At 35.0% G+C, this 18,106-nt stretch overlaps 1 protein-coding gene across 6 annotated transcripts in view; it reads right to left on the bottom strand.

Moving 5' to 3' along the window:
• Positions 1 to 10,182: 10,182 nt before the first annotated feature.
• PDE3B (phosphodiesterase 3B) overlaps positions 10,183 to 18,106 on the bottom strand; it is a 90,708-nt gene continuing 82,784 nt past the window's right edge. Inside the window, exons 12-16 of one of the 6 annotated variants that reach the window (XM_054827982.1) lie at positions 15,681 to 15,880; positions 13,730 to 13,933; positions 13,159 to 13,338; positions 11,516 to 11,765; positions 10,183 to 11,175 (exon numbers count right to left, since the gene is read on the bottom strand). In XM_054827982.1, coding sequence (XP_054683957.1) covers positions 10,949 to 11,175; positions 11,516 to 11,765; positions 13,159 to 13,338; positions 13,730 to 13,933; positions 15,681 to 15,880 — 1,061 coding nt within the window. In that variant the 3' untranslated portion in view covers positions 10,183 to 10,948. Of the gene's footprint in view, positions 11,176 to 11,511; positions 11,766 to 11,964; positions 12,096 to 13,158; positions 13,339 to 13,729; positions 13,934 to 15,680; positions 15,881 to 18,106 lie in introns of those variants that run through there. The other 5 variants (XM_054827984.1, XM_054827986.1, XM_054827985.1 and 2 more) reach the window with 5 other exon arrangements.

Below are 18,106 nucleotides of genomic sequence, written 5' to 3'. Positions count from 1 at the left end.
ATGGGTTTCAGCTGAAGGAGGGTCGATTTAGATGAGATGTTAGAAAGAAATTCTTTACTGTTAAGAGTGGTGAGGCACTGGAACAGGTTGCTCAGAGAGGTTGTGGAGGCCCCATCCCTGGAAGTGTTCAAGACCAGGTTGGATGGGGCTTTGGGTAACATGGTCTAGTGGAGGGTGTCCCTGCCTGTAACAGGGGGGTTGGAACTAGATGATCTTTAAGGTCCCTTCCAACCCAAACCATTCTATGATTCTATGATGTAGCTATGACTTTCTTCAGTGAACAATCTCTCATGTCTTAGATCTCAGCTTCTCTTAATAAGGAAACGGTAAAATAGAAACAGGGAAAAGGAGAACACGGCTGGTGTTTATAATATAGCATGTATTATAATGTTATGTACGCACTGTCAAGTGTGTAATGTTTTAACTGGGAACTAATAACTGTCCAGAGAATTGATCATATAATCTGGAAAAGGAAAGTTAAATAAAGAGAAAAACTATAAATAGGGAAGAGTAGATTGAAAGCAAAAAGACAATGTGTTCTAATTTTTGCAATTATTTACAAAACATTATGAAGCATGAGTGGTTAATCTGGAAAAAAATACAGTTCTTTTGATGCTATTTCTGGATTGAATTGGTAGAATTTTTCAGACTAAGTACCAGAAATCACTGTATCTGTAGCAGCCAAAGTGCTATTTCAGAATGGACTTTACAAGGAGCCTGCTTCTTTCATCCTTAAACTACGTGTATCACAGAACTGTGGTGATTTTTAATTCTGTACAGAATCAGGGTTGGAAAGGAGCAAAACTCATTCATGTTTAAGATCTGTAGTGACTTAAGAGCTAAAGTATGTCTGGAAGATGTGATCTCCCTTGTCCATGGTTTGAGTATCGCTGCAGGAAACATGAACTGAACCTGCAAGGAAAATTGCCTTTTCATTGGGCTGAACCAATAGTTCCCTCTGCTACAGAGATATGCCACCATATTAAGGGTAAAGGGAAATGCGGTGCCCAGGAGCCCTAGGAATCTTTAAATAGAGCAAAGTGAATATGCTCTCTGTAGACCCAGAATAATTTATGTGGGGCCATGATCTAGCATTAGCTGAGGGACCTTGCTTAAACAGCCCTGGAGATCCATGGCAATGCCATCTTTAGCTTGCGGGTGTCTGGACAACAGCTGGTAAATTTTCAGGTGTTTTGTTGAGGATAGCTGTCACCACAGGGACAGAAATATTTCCTGTGTAGTTTCAGTGTATGTTGAGAGAACAGACCTGTCATTCAAAACAGTGTGTTACTGGCCAGTCCAAATCTCCGAAGTTATTCAGCGTGCCAAGGACAAACTAAGTGACTTTGCATGAAGATGCTTAAAATGAGCTCATTTCTTTGCAGCTCTTGTTCAACAAGGACTGTTGAAGCAAACAGTCTAGGTAGGATATCAGATGTCCAAGGTGAGATATTGGGGTTAGCTTGAGAGGTGTACAGTCTCTCGCAAAACTGCACAGATGAGACTGCAAGGGAAGAGAAGCCTAATTGGTACCTGCTGCATAATGGCCATCACACTAATGCAGTTTCTCTGCTTATTAATCCAACCTACCCTTAACCATTCCTTGTGTTTGTGGACTCATTCCCCTTTATTCTTCCTACTGACATGAGTATTTGCTGAATCTAAAATTGCCGAACAGATGTGCACATCTCACTTTCCTCTACACCAAGTTTTCTTGCAAAGGAAACTTTGATGTAATCCAAATGGGAGAATAATTCTGCATCCACACTGTAGGCAGCGTTGATAACTAGTATTACAGTACTGCACAGGATGATCTGACGTGCACTGACTTCACGCTGCAGGAATTTAGCATAGTCTCTATTCAGCATCTCTCTCCAAATGTTTCTTGCCCATAACTAGACTCAACCAGAGCTTGAGTTGAAGCCATGGATCTTTCTGCATTTGTTCTGGTGATCCCTCCTTAACCATCATCATCATGCAGGTAACTTTTCAATACAAAAATCACTCTATTTTCTAGTAATGTTGCAGAAGTTATAAAATTGCAATTCTGAAAATAGTTCAGTTGATTTACATTCATTTCATACACACACACTATAATCTATTCATTTCACAGAGTATGTGTTTGACCTCCTGTGGGCCAGATCCAATATGATTAGAAGGAAGGTCTTTCCTTCTGGACTCTGGCCTTTTTGCATGTGTCCAAATATAAATTCAAATGTCTATGAGCCATTGACACAGAAAAACAGGCATAGGATGAGGGAAATCTATATTGAAAAGCTGTAATTCTGAAAGAGCTTGGGATTCATGGTGGGTTGTTAGTTAAACAAAAGATCTTATGCTGATAGATTATTGAGTGAGGATAGAATCATAGAATCATTTAGGTTGAAAGACCTTTATGATCATTGAGTCCAACTGTTAATAGATATAGAAGCTATGTATTTATTTGGTGCTCGCACAAGTATTCCTTGAATACTCTGTCCTGTTATATATATTCAGTTCCTTCTATAACTGAAGGAACATTTGTAAAAATTGGTAGTGTTCCTATCAAGATGTAAAAATGACTACAAGTGTGTTTATACTATATATTCTGGATTGCTGTGAGGTACTTCTACTAATTTATGAGCTGACCAAATAGTATGTGATCATATCAGGGCAGCACCATGTCCAAGCTAATACACTTCCATTTCAGAATGATTTATTATTTCAGACTTGGTGATACACTGGCACTGTTAGAAAGTTTTTGGATAAGTTGAGGGCTCAACCCTGTGTCCAGAATATACACCACAGAAATCTACTCTAGAACATACTGGCTAGTGAGACATTCAATACATTTAATTTGCTTGGTTTACCAAACACATGATTAAGTGACTTGATTGCAGTCTACACCTATCTAAACAGAGAACAAAAAGTTGATAAAAGATCTCTTCAGTAAGTAGACAAGAATATAAATAGAAGTCAAGGTGAAATATCTTTAAACTAGGAACCAAGTGAATACTTTGAACAGCTTTAGATGAAGAATCAGGTATATAACTAGCAGTGAGGATAGTTATTCCTGGATTGTTACAGAAATTTTAAAATCAGTTATCAGATCTTTCTTCTGTGCTCTGGTTCTAATTTGCCCTGCCTTCAGCATGAGAAGTAAACTACATAAGTTTACAGTAGTCCCTCCTATCTCAATCATCAGCTTATAAAATTTACCGTTCTTTCTGAACTCCAAACCTCTGATAGCTATTCAAGAGTTAAAGCAGCCTGAGCTCACACAGCAAGCAGGTCTTTCCTTGATTTAGTATGTTGTTCTGCTACACAATTAGATTCTGAATCTAATTCTGATTCAGGTTGTATGAATAGTGAAAATAAACTATTAATCTGCATTTTTTTTTAGCCTGAATTGATCTTAATGGTTTGTACAAGCACTATCGAGTAGATGAGGCAGATTATGTTGTTGTTAAGATAGCACATTCACCTGAAAAGTAGCAAGTTCAGAGAGAACACAATAAAAGATAGTCAAATCACTTTGAAAAAGGGGTGAAAATAAGATTACCTACATTTTGCAAGAATGCATTGAATAGGAAAATGTAAGGATTAAGGATAAACGGGAAAGAAAATCATAATGGTGAAGATGCCAGATCAGAATTTATCTTTGGGTGAGACAGACAGAACAATGAAAACACAAGATAACACAGCGAAGTACAGTGGACTATTCACTAAGAGTTTGAAAGGTAAACTCTCAATATAAATTGGTCTGTGAAGGTACAGACATGCATTTTCATAGCAGTTAGATGTCTGAGGTGCTTTTTTGGCATTGGGCCTCATAATTCAAACCCTTTTGTCTAATCAAGATCAAATTAAACTTCTGCTCTGGAAATATTATGCCTTATTCTGTCCTTTCATACAATACAATTCGAGGATCAGCAGATTCTTCCATTTCTAGATTATCCCTTTAGATATTTTTGAAGGCTGTCAACTATCTTGATGGCGATGCGATTAGAATTAGGCAGAACCCATACTTAAGATTGGTCATTTCTTAGGAAGACTGCCAGACTTCAGGAGACATTACGTTTGTTACATTCTTCTGAATAAGTAACATTCCAAATAGATTAAATCCATTAAAATAATGGAGGATATCAGGAATGTGGAATCTAATCCAATAGTTTACTATTACTGCAGCAGATGGCTGCTTGCCTAAAATTTTGCATGTGATATATACCAGCCTATAGTAATACACTAGAAAACAGAATAAACTATTTATTCCCTTGCTGTTTTCAAGTGTTGCCTGCCTTAGTCCCACTATTATCATCTAGACAACAGGGTCCACGCTGTATGCCCCACAGATGCTCATATACCCTCACTAAAACAACAGAATAAATGATGGATAAATTATTGTTCAGGTCCTTCACTAATAATAAGTAATCCAGGTAGTTTCATACCATTAAGGAATGAAAGTTAGGTAATAGAATCACTACGGATAAAACTTCTTAAAAGAATTCCAGTTATTCTCAGGTAATTAAGTTTCCCTTCTCCACACACATCCCCATTTAAGGACCCCAAATGCCCTTTTGGTTCTCTTTAACTTGCACAATAAGCTCAGTTAAAATAATAATGCCGGTGAACATGCACCAGAGCAGAATTTTATAAGCCTAATTTTTCCAGGAAAAACATAGGTACTTATGACCCTTCTTATGCCGATACAGGTTAGGAAGCTAATTTAACTGCTCTTTTTTTTGGAAGCATAAAAGTTGCTTTTTAAAGCCCCTTCGAGGCATCTTCAGATCTTGTTCCATTGTATTTTATGTTATATAAAGACATTCTGTTTCTCTTTCAAAGAACGTACAGTCTAAACTATCACAGTATAGAGGGAAATGCAACATACCTTAATATCGCATTTACTTCATCACAAATTGCAGGTAAGTCTATAGAATATTCAAGTTCTTCATGTCATAATGAATGTCATGAGTATGTATTTGAAAACAGACTGAGAATAATTAATTGCCAATTGCCATAAAACTCAGTGCTAAGGACAAATTTATCTAAAAATCCCCACTTGCTTCAACTAACCCTCTTGGTAGTATATGAATTACATCATCTTCAAAAGCATCCAACACCTCCCAATGTCTTAAGTACGAACTTTCTTAGGATCTAGAGAGGATCACATAGCTTGACAAATATTTAACATATAATAAGCTTTAGCAAACTAACTTTAGACAATTTTTTTAAAAAAAAATTTTGGCTACTGCATTTCCATTTATTCATCAGCTGACAACTAGACAGAATCTTAACTAGCTGAGCTTCAAACCTCCTCTGTTTTGTTTTTTTTTTCAAAAGGATTCTAGCTCTGTCCCTCAACAAATAAAAAGACTATTTCTGGTGGGAGATGCATTACCAGTTAAATATTTAGTAAATGAATAGCTTTTAATATTCACTGAAATAGAGATTCTGTTGTCCAATTAAAGTGATCCATATCAGATGCCATCTCTAGTATTTAAAAAATAGGCCCGGAAAGGATCTCAGTACGTTATGCAGTTCACTCATCTGACCCAGCAACGCGTTCTTCTGAAAGCTGTTTTTCAGACTTCTTTTTATTTTCAACGACTTCCTTAATACTCCAAGGCAATCTATTTCAGTGAATCACAGCCCTCTCAATCCTTAGACAATTAGCCATGTCGAGCCTGAATCTTCCTTTTTGCAATCTAAAGCTATTACTTCTTGTCCTAAACACTATGAACACCGAAAGCATTACTCTGATTATTTTGCTCTTTGAAGCAGCCTCATTAAGTATTTAAAACCTTAGGATATCTCACTTAAGTCTCATTTTCTCTAGACTCAGAAAAACCTGTCAAATTAATTTTATCTTTCTCCTTTTCTTTAGGCCATGTGTTCCATACTTCTGGTCAGTCTCACTGGTTTGTACTGGAATTCTGCAATCTGTCTAATCGACAGATATTTTTCCTGGGGTGTGACATCTGAAATTAGAAACAGTATTTGGTAATGCCTTATTTATGATGAATAGACAAAATGATTACAAACCCATTCTCAAAGATAAATAGGAGGGCTTCTTCATTCACTTATTTGAGAGAAAGCTTAGTTAATATATGAGTCAGATAAATTGGCAATAGCACAGAGATTAGTAAATTCTAGTGGGATGAATGTCATGATAAAAGAAAGAGTGGTATACCAAGCCCATTTAAACAATCACATATAGGAGCAAGTTTTCACATCTAACTGGCACAGGTGATAAAGTCTGCAGTCTGCTCCCCATGTCCAGTAAGTAATGTCAAGCTTACCCTTTGGATTTTTGGTATAATACATTTTAAGCTAAGCACTAGTCTTCATTTTATATGCAAGTAAAATGAAAAGACTTCGATCTCATTCAAGGTGCAAAGGGTTCTGCTGATCTGGAGAGATGAGTCAGAAGTGACTCATCACCTGGTTTTTGGCAAGATATTTAGAACATGGACAAATGACAAGGTGAATGGTAGGAATCATTTGAAACACTGTGCTCTTGGACCGTTTCTAAAGGCTCTATTGGTTTAATGTTACATATTTTTATTTTTCTGAAACATCACAGATAAACCAGAAGGCAGAAGGTTTCTCCTCAGTATAATATTTTTACTCTCTTTACTTAGATTTCACAGACGGTAACATTCTGTCAGGTTATGCAGACTGTGTAGCAGAACCTATCATAGATACCAGTTGCTATCACCTGTGATCTCTTGAAGTACAGAAATCAAAAGATGACTCACGGTGTACAGATTCCAAAAGAAACCTTCCAGTCAAACATTCCTGATTGTGTTGTGCCCTTCTTAAAGGGTGTCTGTAGTGTCACATAGAACCAAATAACTGTCAATCACTTAAATAGATTAAGCACCCATTATTCAGTATTCTGACTGTATCACAATAGCATTTCAAGTCAGCCCATTTCTCAACAGATGTTTCAATCTCAGTACCAAAGGAAAACAGTTTCTTCTTTACTGGAACCACTTTCTACAGCTTAATGCTATTATTAACAAAACCAAGCAATTGCTAGTTACCCTACTAACCAGAAGTATTATTTCAAGTCTGAGCCAGAAACATCTTACAGAAATGAGAGTAACAAATGGACAACAAAGCCATTGAGACAGATTGCTCAGTTAAGAGTTACGTATCTATTAGCTGGATTCACAAGGCTGTGGGGGATGTACACTATGCCAGGAGGGTCACTGCCAACTAGAAACTCAAGTGCAATGGAATGTTTATCCTGTAGCGGCTTAGTCCACACGCTTTTTTTCCCCTCTTTCCTCTGAAAGGCATGTTACACTTTCTCATTTAGCAGATGACAAAAGTAGTAATTGCTTATTGCCCTATTAAATTAAGAGCAGATAGGGACCAGTTAACGGTTGTGTTCTTTTGGCAGCTTCATCTCTGAGAATCTGCAGTATGATTCTTATAGCAAGCTAAAGGCTTAATTCAGAAGATATCAAAAGGAAAATTCTTCATTGCAAATATGAAAGCAATTCATTACCTCATTTGCCTTACCACTGACATGAAGCACCACATTGTCCAAAAAAACAATTCTGAAGAAAGCTGGAGGAAAAAAAGCAAAATAACAAAAGGGAAAGTACTGCCCTATGAATGTTAGTGCCACACACTGGATTACCTCAAATTCCATGTATACTTTTAAAGGAACCAGAAGCCCAGCCTCAACTATGCCTGCCCAGGAGGAAGTAGGAAAGCTAAAAGTGAGCTCTTGAATTCTGCTAGCTCCTTCTGTTGATTCACCTGCCAGTGGTTGTGGTTAAAATTGAATGCAAGAAGTACAGAGAAGAAATGGTTCTATGCACAGAGCAAATCAGGTCTTGTGCAAACTTTGTTAATTTGGACTTACCTTAAGTAATGTTACACCAGTCGTTTCATTTTGAATCTTAGACTCACCGTCTAACTTTGTCATGGAGGAAGACCTCGCAGGAAGAAGATCCAAGTAGTTCATTTTTACTGGTTTAGCACCATCATAACATCCAGAGGTCTCCAGAGGCATGGAGGGAATTGGGTCCTTACAGAAAACTTTGTAGTCTAGTTCTCTATGCACTGTATGCATAGGAGCAAGTAATCCAACCTACATTGTAAAAGAAGGCAATGACGAGATGGGAGACTCTTGATAGGAAAGGGGCTGAAGACTTTACTTAAACCTGAGAATATTATCGGTGAAAGACATACCTGCTGTAGCAGCATCAACTTCAGTGTAGGCTAATTTGGCTTACTTCTTCACAAAAAAAAAAAAAAACCAAAACAAACCAAAACAGTGGTGAATGTTGCTTTAAAAAGTATATTACGTGTGTTCTTTTGTGTACTTTTCTGTGCTCCTTAGCATCCCTTGGTAACTGTGAATTGAAGTGTGATCACAGATTTCAATTGGCTGCAATTTCTCAGTGGGCTGTTACCAGAATAAGAGTGATATGCCTTATATGGAGATATATTATTGTTGACAATAGCTCGATCAACATTCAAATGACCCCCATTACCTTTTTTTGAAAGATTAAGACACCTTCAGTTACAGTTACATCCACTTCTGCAAACATGTGCTGAACCAGCCTTTGATGACATTTGTACATTCTTTTCCCCTTGGCTGTTAGAGTATCAATTAGTCATGTATTATGTATACATAAACAACAGACATTTTATGGTGGATTTTGAACACATTCATAATTAAACATCTCTTTGAAGCAAGCTATTGTAACTTGAAAATATCTAATTGGAAATACATATTAGCATTATAGTTTATTAAACACTGAGGTTTGCTACTTGTTTCTGAATTTAAAAATTGGTTCAATATTTCTAAAGAGTTTAAGAGAAACTAGAGATAAGAAAGTTGCTGGCAAAGTTGTCACCAGATATAAATGCTGCCAATGCTTTACTAAAAGATAAAATGTTATATTCACCTTCATATTCTTTTTTTATATTAGTTTTTAGTAATAATTTTCAAAAAGGAAACTAAATGGAAAACTGTCATGTAAAATAATTTAACAGTAACTTTAGACATTTGCATCTTTTCTTCAGTCAAAGCAAAATGAAACTAAACAGTATTAAAGTGGTTTATACAAACACATAAGCAAAACACAAAATGCTGAGAATACAGCATACCGAAACTAGCATAATTTCTATAGTCTTCAAATTATCAGTTAGGAAAACATATGAATAAAAAATGTAAAATAAAAGTGAATGATCAGTAAGTGCCAGCTTCAATAGTGCAACATTTTATTAATGACAGAAATATCTGGTTTTAACACTGCTCATGTTACAAAAACATGCAGTGATAGTAATAGTGATACCAAAGGGGGATTTGGCACTGAGTATATAAAATAGCAGAAGCACATCTCAGTGGTCTTCTAAATGGATCAACAAAAAGCTTATTAGTGGAAAAAATTCCTTTCAGTAATTTAAACTGGCCAATCAAAAGCAGAATAAAAATTTGTTTGTGTAAAATAGTGCAATACAATTTATACAAGGTTATCTTAGGAATGTTACCTTTTTTTCAAGTCAACTGATGTAAATGTAAACATGAATATGCTAAGATATATTTAGCAACTTGCACACATGTGCATTTGTTTTTATTCAATTCAACTGCACAGCATAAATGTTTAGTACTAAAAGGTGCACTTTAAAACTAACTTTATTTGTGGCTTGCCTACATACTTGTAGCCTAATTTATGCTCTTTATGCTTTTTTTTTTTTTTTAATTAGACCTACAGTGGTAGTGTTCCTAAAAATACGTTTGTGCGGAATGTCTAAGTTTCTTATTTAAAAACTCAACAACCTAAAATGTAATATAGTACAATGATGTTTATCTTACTATTAGGCTTTACACAAAGTTTTCACGTTCTCCTTTCCATATGTGTATTTCAGGATGTACACCAAACTTGAAGGCAATATAATCTATGTCTGTGATGGGAGAAAAGATGTGGGGCACATTAAAATACACTAGCCATTTTATGTCTTTTTTTTTTTTAAATCTTTAATTCTCCTAAGGTTTTACATACAAAGAATAAATGAAATACGATCTTATTTCCTTAAAAATTAATACCGGAAATCGGTGCAAGATAAAAAAAAAAAAATCTATGATGTGTTTGACTTGTTTTTAAACAGGAACCTGAGTAAGGGCAGGAAATATAGCCTTATGACTAAAAGAATAAAATTCCTTAATAATTTAAGTAGCTGAACAGGTTTTTAATGTTTTACCACAAACCAGCAAGGCAACAGATGATAATGGCCTTGTATTCAATGAATTACCATGAACACCCACTGCAAACCTGAATATTTTCTGCAAAAATAAAACATCAGATTATGCACAATAATAAAAAGCATCAGAAATAGATGCACCTGGATTTTTTTTCTTTTTTAAACCACAAATATCAGAATTAAGCATTTATGTCACAGTCCTTGAACAGTTGCTCTGAGATGACTACATTAAGCACACTACTGCACTAAGTAGGCACCCCGCAACAGGCTTGCACTGCAACAGTAACACAGTTTTCATATAGGCACAGACGACTTCTTATTCATGTTCAAAAACAACATGAAATAAACAACTCAAGACAATATTAGGATTCATCCCAATTTCCTTGTTAGCAAAAAGTTCTTGCCACTTTGGTAATTGAAGTCACTGAATATTTTTTAAAAATTGCAGGTACCTCAAGGAAAATAAGAGTTCCGTATTCAGCAAGGCAGCATTATATCAGGATATTTTATACCAACTAAGGCATAAAGAACTTTGCATCAGGGTATACAATACTCGATCTTTGAATAAAGTTTCATATTCTGTGTGGCGAAAGTGCATAGGAGTGGGATTCCACTAGAGCAGAAAGAATCCTCTCACAGTATTAAGGCCTTTCAATTTTGTGTGAACTGTGTCAGGCTAAAGTCAGCACAGTGGAAAAAAAAATAGGCTATCATTATACTGGACACCACTGAAGTTTTCTTAGCATGTCTTGTCTTCTCCTAGTTGTCGCTCATCTTCTTCATCAGCTTCCTCAATAACCTGAATTTCATCTGCTTGAGGTAAAGATGAGATCTCAGTCAGCAGTTTAGCTCCTTCAGCTTTAATTTTTTCTTCCTCTTCAATCACTTTCTTCCATATTTTGTGGTTTTCACTGAGATGGTGTATTAGCTGGCAAAATATTCGTCTACCTTTTTTTCTCTGAGCTTCTGTAAAATTATAAGCATATTTGATTGTTTGAGATTCAAAATAACTGTGTTTTACACATACAAAACCAATGGCACTTTATGAGAGATGTACATTTGAGCAAAAAACATGGATGCTTATTCAGAATATTTAAATAGTGGCATGGCAAAGGATAACAATGAGTCTCTGTTTCAAATTGCAAGTCTCCTGGTATTAACAAAATTTTTATTAAAGGAGTAAAATTTATGAAGCAGGATAATTGCATCATCTACAATATTTGTACTATACAATTTCAACCATCATTGCTATGTCTGAATCTATTAAATGACAACCATATGCGCCAACTGAAATACAAAAACTTACTTAAAATAAGATCATCTTCCATTTCTTCATCATCACTCTCTAACTGTGCTCCATCATCATCTTCAGTACTTTCTGCATCATCCTCCTCTTCATCAACCCATTGCCCTGGTAGCAACCCAGCTGCATTATAGGAATTACAAAGCGGGCCAACTATGTGAGTGATGAAAGATTCTTGCAGTTTTGCAAGCTGTGGAGAAGAACGATCCATGAAGGGGCTTATAGGTAATCCAAGACTTGCTTCTTCATCACCCTGCAAAAGAAATTTAAAAAATTATCAGAGCTTCTCACAAAATTAACTTTAAATTTTTATTTTAAAGATTACTTTTAAGGAACCAAGTAAACATCACGTTTTGTATCTTTTCACTAGAGGCAATAATAATATAGACTAACTGAATGAAAATGTAATTCAGCCAATTTAAAATAAAGACACATTGTGGGTCAGACTTGCATAATCGTCCCTTCAGCTTTGCTGCATGGTACCCTTGTGCATGGATGGAGACCCAGTTCTACTGGAGCTGCTATTCCTCTGCCTTTACAGGACGGCTTCAGCATAGGCAGAGATTTGACTTCAACTGCTGAGCTGATGAACAGAAAAAATGGGAAAGTAATCAGCTAGAGTGAGGCATTCTGGTAAATAGCTTCTCCCAAAAGTCACGGAAGAATGAAATGAACTAAAATGTCCAGGATAAAGTGGTTTGGGTTGGGTTTTTTCCCCGTTTTATAAATGAGGGAAGAAAAAAATTGAACAGTCGCTCACACACAACTCTCAGTTATAATCACTTATCTCAGCACTTCTTTGGACCTGACAGTTTTATGAAAAAGTTTTTCCTAAAGGAGCAACTTAGAAAACTAAGGTCTTACAGTAAGTGTAAACACTTCAGATTATTATTGCTATTGCTTAAATCTCCCAAGTGATTTTGTTACTTACTTTCTCTTCCTAGTTTGAAAAATATTTTTCAACCCTTGGTTGTTGCCTCATAAATAGTTAACTCCTCAGAACGTTGACTACAGAAAAATACCAGAGTAGAAACGTAGAACATATTTGGGGGGGCTTACAGAATTTGTAAATGTAAAAATAGGCAACATGTTTTCAGACTTTTTTCCAGTTAATCTTGATAGGATTATTTATCAAAGTTCCAATGTAAAAGCTTATTTACATTTTAATACCATTAGTTACTCATCTGTATTTTTAAAATTTAATTTTGAAAGTTTTGAAATATCTTCTGTCTTCTCACTAAGAGTTAGCTGAATATACATTTCTAGTCTTGTGGATTCTATACATATTCTTTGACCTGGAAACATACCAGTGAACTTAAACCAAAATAACTTCTTCCACTTTGGGAAGTTATCAGCATCGCCCTAAGAAAAAAACCCAAAAGAAAATAAACTAATATCTGAAAAAAGAACAACATTGGCAGGGAGCTTGTTTTCAGGCTTCTAACACAATTCATAGAAGGTAAAAGATTATGTTAGTATGCTACCAATAAAAATAAATTTTCAGTATTCAGAAAGAGAAGATGGAAATACCTTACCTGAAGATTTAACACAAGGAATAATGTTTAAATAGTTAAACATTTGGTAGTACAAAGAATCGATCATCTGCCTGTCATTAAAAAAGAGTAAATTACACTTTCCATACCCACCTGTTCATAAAATTCATTAACAATGCCTTCTGTCCATTTGAGATGCAGCTCTCTAACTTTTGCTGGGCCATTAATATCTGCCAGTTTGATGCATATTTGACAGGCCAGTAGGCGATCATTTTCATTGCTCCATTCTATACCATGACTGTTGATATCATTGACCTGGGTTGAGCACATACACTTTTTAAAATAAAGTTAAAACTATTCATCAATGGGGGTTTTTTCAGGCCTTGCACAGCAGACACTTGCATTAATTTTTCTATATCTTTTTTTTTTCCTATACAGTAAAAAAAAAAAGTCATTTACTATCTCTCAGAAGATGAAATGTGAGATATGATTGACGTCTCCTGTGGGTCCCTACGTCACATCTGCTAGGCTTATTAGGCAATCTACAAAACAACCTACAGTTGCTTTGTACAAAATAAATACTTTATTTGCATTTTTTAAGTAACTTAAATTGAAATAATATAAAACTTTAAATACAAGTTATTAATACTAAAAACTACTGAGTAGCAACACTAACATCATAATATAATGACTAGCTCAGTGCAGACACTAAAATGCAACAAACCTTAGCATTAAATTCTGCAAGGAAATCAAAATGCTTCTTGAGATCTGTGGCAAGGATTGCTTCAATCACTAAGAAACGAAAACGCTTGAATTCTACATGATCAAGATTTGATAAAAAGTTGTATTCTGGTCGTGATAAGAAAAGATTCCAGGCAGAAGCAGCATGGTGATTTTCTAAGACTGATCTGTCATTGTAGAGAACAGCCTAAAAAAAAAAAAAAAAAGAATCAGAAATGACAGAGTAAAGATTTAAAATTATAGTTAAATATTCTGAAGCTTAAAGGTTTAAACTCTTGGAAATGATGTTTTGCTTTCTAGTTTTGAGGGTTAAAGTAATGGCAGATGAGAAAAAAACCCCAAACAATTAGCAAAGTTTTCTTTTTTCCTTAAAAGTCCTTAATGATGTCTTAGTGACATCTACGTTCACACTGTAGGCACACATACACAAACCACTTAAAACGTAGACTTTGCACTCTTGGCAGTATGTGTGGAGCACACACACTGACATTAAAAAAACGATCAAACAAAAAAAACCCAAACCAAAACCCAGATTAAAGTATATGCTTTTAATTCCTCTTATTTTCAATATTATGTTAAAAAAAAAAACAAACCCAAAAAAAACCCCACATGAAAAGAACTCCAAAGCATATAAGAAATGTGGTTAATGCGAAATGGTGTGGAGTATCACTGGTTTTCAGTGTGCTACGTTTAATGCCAATGAATACATTTTAACTGTAAATGAGTTAACTAAAATATTCAAACAGTAGTAGATTTTACTCACAACTCCTGTGTTTATACAAAACATCCTAGAAAATAATTAATTGAATATAGATTAAATAGGACCTGAAAAAATTATTTGGAAAACTGCAAAAACAATCTTTATGCTTTGAGGAAAGAAAGAGATCATTAACAAAATGAATGTGTATATTCTTGAAAATTGGAGATGAATGTCTGTGGTGTTTGTTTTTATTCTTCCTTGTATACTGTTTTCAGCACAAATATACAACTGCTTATATCCTAAACTTTATTTTGCAATAAATATTGTTGAAAACTGACTGGAAAGTTCCCTTTTAAATTCTCCATCTCCTGATAAGTTGTATTGGTTTCTGATTTACTGTTATTATTGTTGTTGATGATGCTGTTATTATTTAAGTTTCCTGTCTCTAACTTAAGAGATCCAAATAGCCATCATAAATATTCTTCCCCAGATAATATTCTACTCTTTAGATAAAAATATTTCACCATGCAGTTTAGGCGTCTTTTCTTCAGTGCTTTTCCTTCCAACTCTTCCCTGCCTCACCTTTTTTTTTCCCCCCCTATCTGCTATTTTGTTTAGCTTTACTCTTCTTTACCTCTTTTGCCTTAGCCTTTTAGACCCTGAAGAGCACAGCATCTCCCTTCTTCCTACTCTCTGTTCTAACAAAGTCGAATATAGAGATAAAAGCAAGGATGCATTGCTGATTTCTTCTTATTTTACTCCCCCTCCCTTAAAGGGAATGGCTATTTACCATGAAGGACTAGTTTGAAATACAGACATTAGGTGATGTAGTTAATTGGACTATTAGAGGAACTTGTGTTTTTAGGGTAATTGCAGACACCACTATGATTTCCAAAATGTAAGATATCCATGAATTAGCTGCTTAGACAGTCGTAGGATCAGCTCTCTATGAAATAATCTTTTACTCTAACCTGTACTGATTTATGTTATTATTTTCAATTTGTAAATTGAAAATTATTTTTGCACATATACACAACCAATACATACAAAACACATCAGAATTTATCAGGAAAATAAAAAAGTATTACACAAGTTAAGTACAAATTAATTTCCCCATTTCTTAAATTAGGCAAATGATCCCAAACAGATTACAGTAGGGATATAGAAGAGCAAAGTTTTTGTTACTCTGATTTCAGACACAGACAAATAATTTTCTGGTTAAAGAATTTCTTACCTGAGGTGCATTTGTAGCCACTAGAAAAGCATTTGTACGACCAGGATGATCATAATCATGCATGGCAGCTGCTACATATAAAGCCATCAGTTCCAAAGCTGGGATGTTTGATGCCAGAGAACCATAACTGTCATCAGCAATAGAACAACTTTTTGAAGAAATATAGCTGACTTGAACAGGGGAAATACCACTGGCTGCTTCTGAGAAAATTTAAAATACAAAAATAAAATATTTTTTAGAACTATATTTCATTCATATTTTAATATATTTTAAATGACTCAGCCACACACTATTGAGAACATAATTTTAATATAGTTATCCTTGTAATTGTGGAGCTGAGTAATTGGCAAAAAAAGACTTATACCTTTTTTTTTAAAAAAAGTCATACTATTGTTTATAGATGAAGCAGCAATTTTGAAGAAAAGTTGAAATGCCAGTAAGTTGTAAATTTGTCATGGCCACAGACATTGTCCAAAAGGATAGATGCAGTCTTACAAATATACAAAAAGCTTCAGCGGTTTCACAGCATTGCACAAGGAGGGCAAAATCCTACAGGACACTGTGGAGCCTGTAAGTGGTGTCCACAACTAGAAAATGGAATGTTCCTGTTCTAAACCCAATACTTTACCTGGCACTACATACAGATATACCTCGGGATCCATTTTTTCAGACAAGATTTCCTATTACAATGCTGAGGGATAACTGTCATTCACACAAATAAAGGAGAGTTTCAGAAGAACTTTGTACAGGCACAATCAGAAAAAAGAAATATATTTAATTCACCACAGTCAAGCTCACTCTTGTCATGCAACTGTAGAAAAAGAAACATAGACTTTACACTTCTGGCAATATGTGTGGGGCACTTATCCACACTTACTGCCCTCATCAGAAGAGGACAGGAAGGAAGAAAAGGTTTGCCTTGGTCCTTGAAACTGTATGGTGCCTCAGAAGCCATAAAACAGAGGAAGTCACTCTGCAGCTACAGTTCACTCCTGCTGCAGAAAGCTGGTTCAGAGGAATGTTTCAGCAAGCACAGAAGGCAATCTAGTGGAACAAGGGACACTGGCGATCTAGGCTATGTCTCGATTGCAGTAGAATTGTCATTTACATTAGAAAGCAACTATAACAATCTAAGCTTTTAATTATTAAAATGCACTTGTAGGTATTTGTTTCACAGGAGAGAATGAAGAGAAGGAGAAAAACTAGCGAAAATGTACATCTGAGTCCAAACTACAGATCTTGGAAAATCCACATGGATACCAATGGTTACACATTACCATTATCAAGGTCTCTGTCACTTCTTTGCCTCCCCTTACTGTCGTGCTGCTAAAGAGCTCCTGCTGTTATGCAGTCCTAGAATTTCATTCCCTTCTTAAAACAACAGCACTAAAAGAGCATTCTACAGTTTTCCTCCAACCTCAATAAGGCCAGGAAAGGCTCAATCAGCACCTCCCTCAGTATTTCTATAATTTGCCCCTTTCTTGAACTTGCAGTCCTATAGGAAAAGCTTGGCTGACAGTGGAAACTACTGCAAAAAGGAACTAAACCCATTAGGTTAGAAATGTTTGCACGATAAGGAGATTCAGTTTTACTCTTCTCTTTTCCCTGGACAAAGTCACTACTTAAAAAAAATAAAAAATACAATACTACTTATTTCATCACTGCATAATAAAAAGGTGCTCTTTTGTGTTAAAAGAATAAGGGAGGATTAAAAATCCTAGTAACATTTATGCCGGAAGAGTTCCAAAGCAATAAGACTATAACTTCTTACTTTAATTTTACTTTTTTGTAAAGGGAAACAAAAGGATTTTTATAATTTTTATTTCCTTCAGTCCCAACTCTTTTAACAGTTGGAGAAAGAAAATGCAATAGGGTGCAATCAGTGGATATCGACAAATTTGGAAAAAAAGAGAAAGGTGACAGCAGAGGGGCTAATTAGTAAGGAAGAAATAACGTATCTGTAGGATGTTCTGTACCGTTCATAAATTACTTCTTAAAATTACAGCCCTTTAAAAGCCACATCACTTGCATCTTGCCTGTTTTTCTGCACATATAAAACAGTTCTTAGTGCTTGACTTCTCCATTTTATTTTTCTTAAATACATACATTTTAGTATAAAAGTGTATATTTAGAATAATTATACTTTACTTACAGTATATATTTTAGTAAAAACTACAAATCTAAATTTAAAAGTTAATTCTATGAAGTCACTGACAATGCAAAAGCAACATTAGAACTAAAGTCATACAAAATTTGAATTATTTATTTCTCTTTCAGGGATGCTCTAATGCAGTTATTGGAAGGGTAGTCACTTCAATGCCTGAATGTGTGCATGTGATATCTAACATAGAATTCTGAAATACTAATTTTTACACTAAAACTATTAAGGAGAACTTCAATTAAGTTAAATACTTTGGTATTTTTTC

This window comes from Grus americana, chromosome 5 (genome assembly GCF_028858705.1).
Source record: "Grus americana isolate bGruAme1 chromosome 5, bGruAme1.mat, whole genome shotgun sequence".
Lineage (NCBI taxonomy): Eukaryota > Metazoa > Chordata > Aves > Gruiformes > Gruidae > Grus > Grus americana.
Note: the sequence above shows the minus strand (reverse complement) of the source record. Positions and strands in the feature narration are given on the sequence as shown.